Below are 2,490 nucleotides of genomic sequence, written 5' to 3'. Positions count from 1 at the left end.
CAAAGACTCAGAGTGAGAGAAGAAGGAGCTGCTGGCCAAAGGTCTAGTAATGATGTGTATAAACAGTGCCATCTCATGAGATAAATGCAGTGGCTGCTCCCAACAGTGTCCAAAATTGCTGAATGTAGATAAATACATGAGTAGTGAGAAGATAGAGCATAAGTAAACGGGGGAAATGTGGAAGTTGAACTTGAACTGAAAAGATCCCAGGCTTGAAGAAGTGCCCTGAGATGGGTAGGGCACCCAAAAAAGAGTATACAAGTCAGAAAACTCAGGAAGTAGAAGCAGAGAAGATGAAACCTTGGCTTGAGCAGTGATGTTGAAAGTGCCTAAGATCATTCTGCCTCTTCAGGTGTCTGGAGTTCTTCTCATAAATTAGAAGCATAGGTGTTCTGTGACTCCTCAGTGTAAAGCAAAAAGGCTAACATTGGTGCATGAAGATGGAATCTGACTATCAGAATGACCTTGTAATGACCATGTAACTGGTGCCAGGCTCTAGCCACCAGAAAACTAAGCCAAACCATGCTAGGGTTGTTGTTGTTGCTGTTGTTGTTGTTGTTGTTGTTGTTGTTGTTGCTGCTGTTGTTGTTGTTGCTGTTGTTGTTGTTGTTGTTGTTGTTCTTCTTCTTCTTCTTCTTCTTCTTCTTCTTCTTCTTCTTCCCCTTCTTCTATGAAGTAGTTAAGTTTTGTTATACTTGTCTATCTGCACTTTGTTTATAAAATAAATATTGGACATGATTTAAAATATATAAAGTGGAACTTCAGTTAGACGTTCACATCAAAGTGACCCATGAACATTGGGGCAGACATACGAAATAGAATTATGACCATCGTTCCACACTCATTAATGGACATTTGCTTGTTCATTAACTAGAATAAGTAGTGAATTTGCCCACCCAGCTTAGTGTTGTCACTTCCTGTCTATGTGCACCAACACATGCTGCATGAAAGCATGTCACACTAAGTGTCACTGTACTTGACTCCAGTGTGCTTGATTTTACTCGTAATTTCAAAATCTTACCTTCATATTCTTTAAAAATCTCTGAAATCAAAGCAGCCGAGGCTTGATGATGGAGATAATTAGCCCAATGAAGATGTATGAGGGACATGTAAGTAAAGTAGCCCTTGTCATATTTGGGGGTTAATGTGGAATGTTCACCGCTCTATCATAGCACAACATTGACATGAACCAAATTAGGAGCAGCTTCAGTTCTGTAGACTACTGCTTCCTCTTACTGTCCCTCAAACCAGCCATGATCAAACCCCGCCCATGCCCATCCTCGTCTACCTAACATCTACACGCAGGCTACTCAGGAATCCACTCTCCCCTGACTCAGTAGTCTGCGGAGGGCACCTTTGACGTCCTTATTGCGGAGACTATAAACAAATGGGTTAGCCAATGGGGTGATGGCGGTGTACATGACTGAAGCCACCATGTCTTGATCCCGGGAGTTCTGCGAGGGAGGCTGGAAGTAGACCCAAATGATCGTGCCGTAGAGAAAGCCAACCATGGTGAGGTGGGATCCGCAGGTGGACACTGCTCTGCGGCGACCAGCAGCTGAAGGCAATCGTAAGATGGTGGCCCCGATTCGAGCATAGGAAAGTATAATAAGGGAACAAGGGCCCAGCATGAGGAAGCCCCCCTCCAAGAATATAGCCAGCTCGTTGGAATGTGTGTCGGAGCAAGAGGCTCGCAGGAGTGGCCGGTGATCACAAAAGAAGTGAGGAAGGTTGACATTGCCCCTAGCGTCTCCAGCCCAACACAGCGGCAGGATGAGTCCCACGTGCAGCATGGTGTGTGCCATGGACACCACCCAGCTCAAGGCCAGTAAGCGGGCACAGATTTGTCGACTCATCACCAAAGCATAGTGCAAAGGGTCGCAGATGGCCACGTAGCGATCCAGAGCCATGACAGCAATGACCAGCGTGTCTGTGACTCCAAATGCATAAAAGAAAAAGAACTGAGTCAAACAGCGGGCTGCAGGAATGGCTGGGGAATCCGATGCCAGATGAACCAACAGCTGGGGCAGGGTGACTGTGGACAGTCCCAGGTCTATCACAGACAGGCCGCGCAGCAGATAATACATAGGTGAGTGGAGCCTGGAGTCCCACGAGATGAGTAGTACCAAAGTCACATTTCCCAATATGGTGGTCAGGTAAATAAACAGGAACAAAAGAAAGAGGAAACTGTGGGGCACACCAGCCCTGGAGAACCCAAGGAGCAAGAAGATGGGAGAATGTGAAGCATTCGGGGCACAGCTCATGATGAGTAACAGAGATCCTGCCTCAAAAAGATGTTAGATCAAAACCTAAGTCAGAGGTCAGAGGTTAACGATCAGACCGTTTCTACCTAACTTAGTAATGTCATTCAAGGGCCTTAAATATTTACTTTCAATTCTATATATACTTACTTCTCTAAGTAATTTTCTTAATTATTATAGTCATTTCTCTCCTATGTCTATCTTCCCAACCCATTCTAGAAGTTCATTT

The 2,490-nt window shown here is 45.1% G+C and overlaps 1 protein-coding gene across 1 annotated transcript; it reads right to left on the bottom strand.

Annotated features, from left to right (window-relative positions):
• Positions 1–1,310: 1,310 nt before the first annotated feature.
• LOC129671202 (olfactory receptor 1B1) lies at positions 1,311–2,264 on the bottom strand. The gene has a single exon (XM_055599884.1). The coding sequence runs from the start codon at positions 2,262–2,264 to the stop codon at positions 1,311–1,313; it is 954 nt and encodes a 317-aa protein (XP_055455859.1).
• Between the last annotated feature and the right edge of the window lie 226 nt (positions 2,265–2,490).

The sequence above is a fragment of the Psammomys obesus genome, unplaced genomic scaffold (genome assembly GCF_907164565.1).
Source record: "Psammomys obesus unplaced genomic scaffold, mPsaObe1.curated_primary_1811, whole genome shotgun sequence".
Taxonomy (NCBI): Eukaryota; Metazoa; Chordata; class Mammalia; order Rodentia; family Muridae; genus Psammomys; species Psammomys obesus.
Note: the sequence above shows the minus strand (reverse complement) of the source record. Positions and strands in the feature narration are given on the sequence as shown.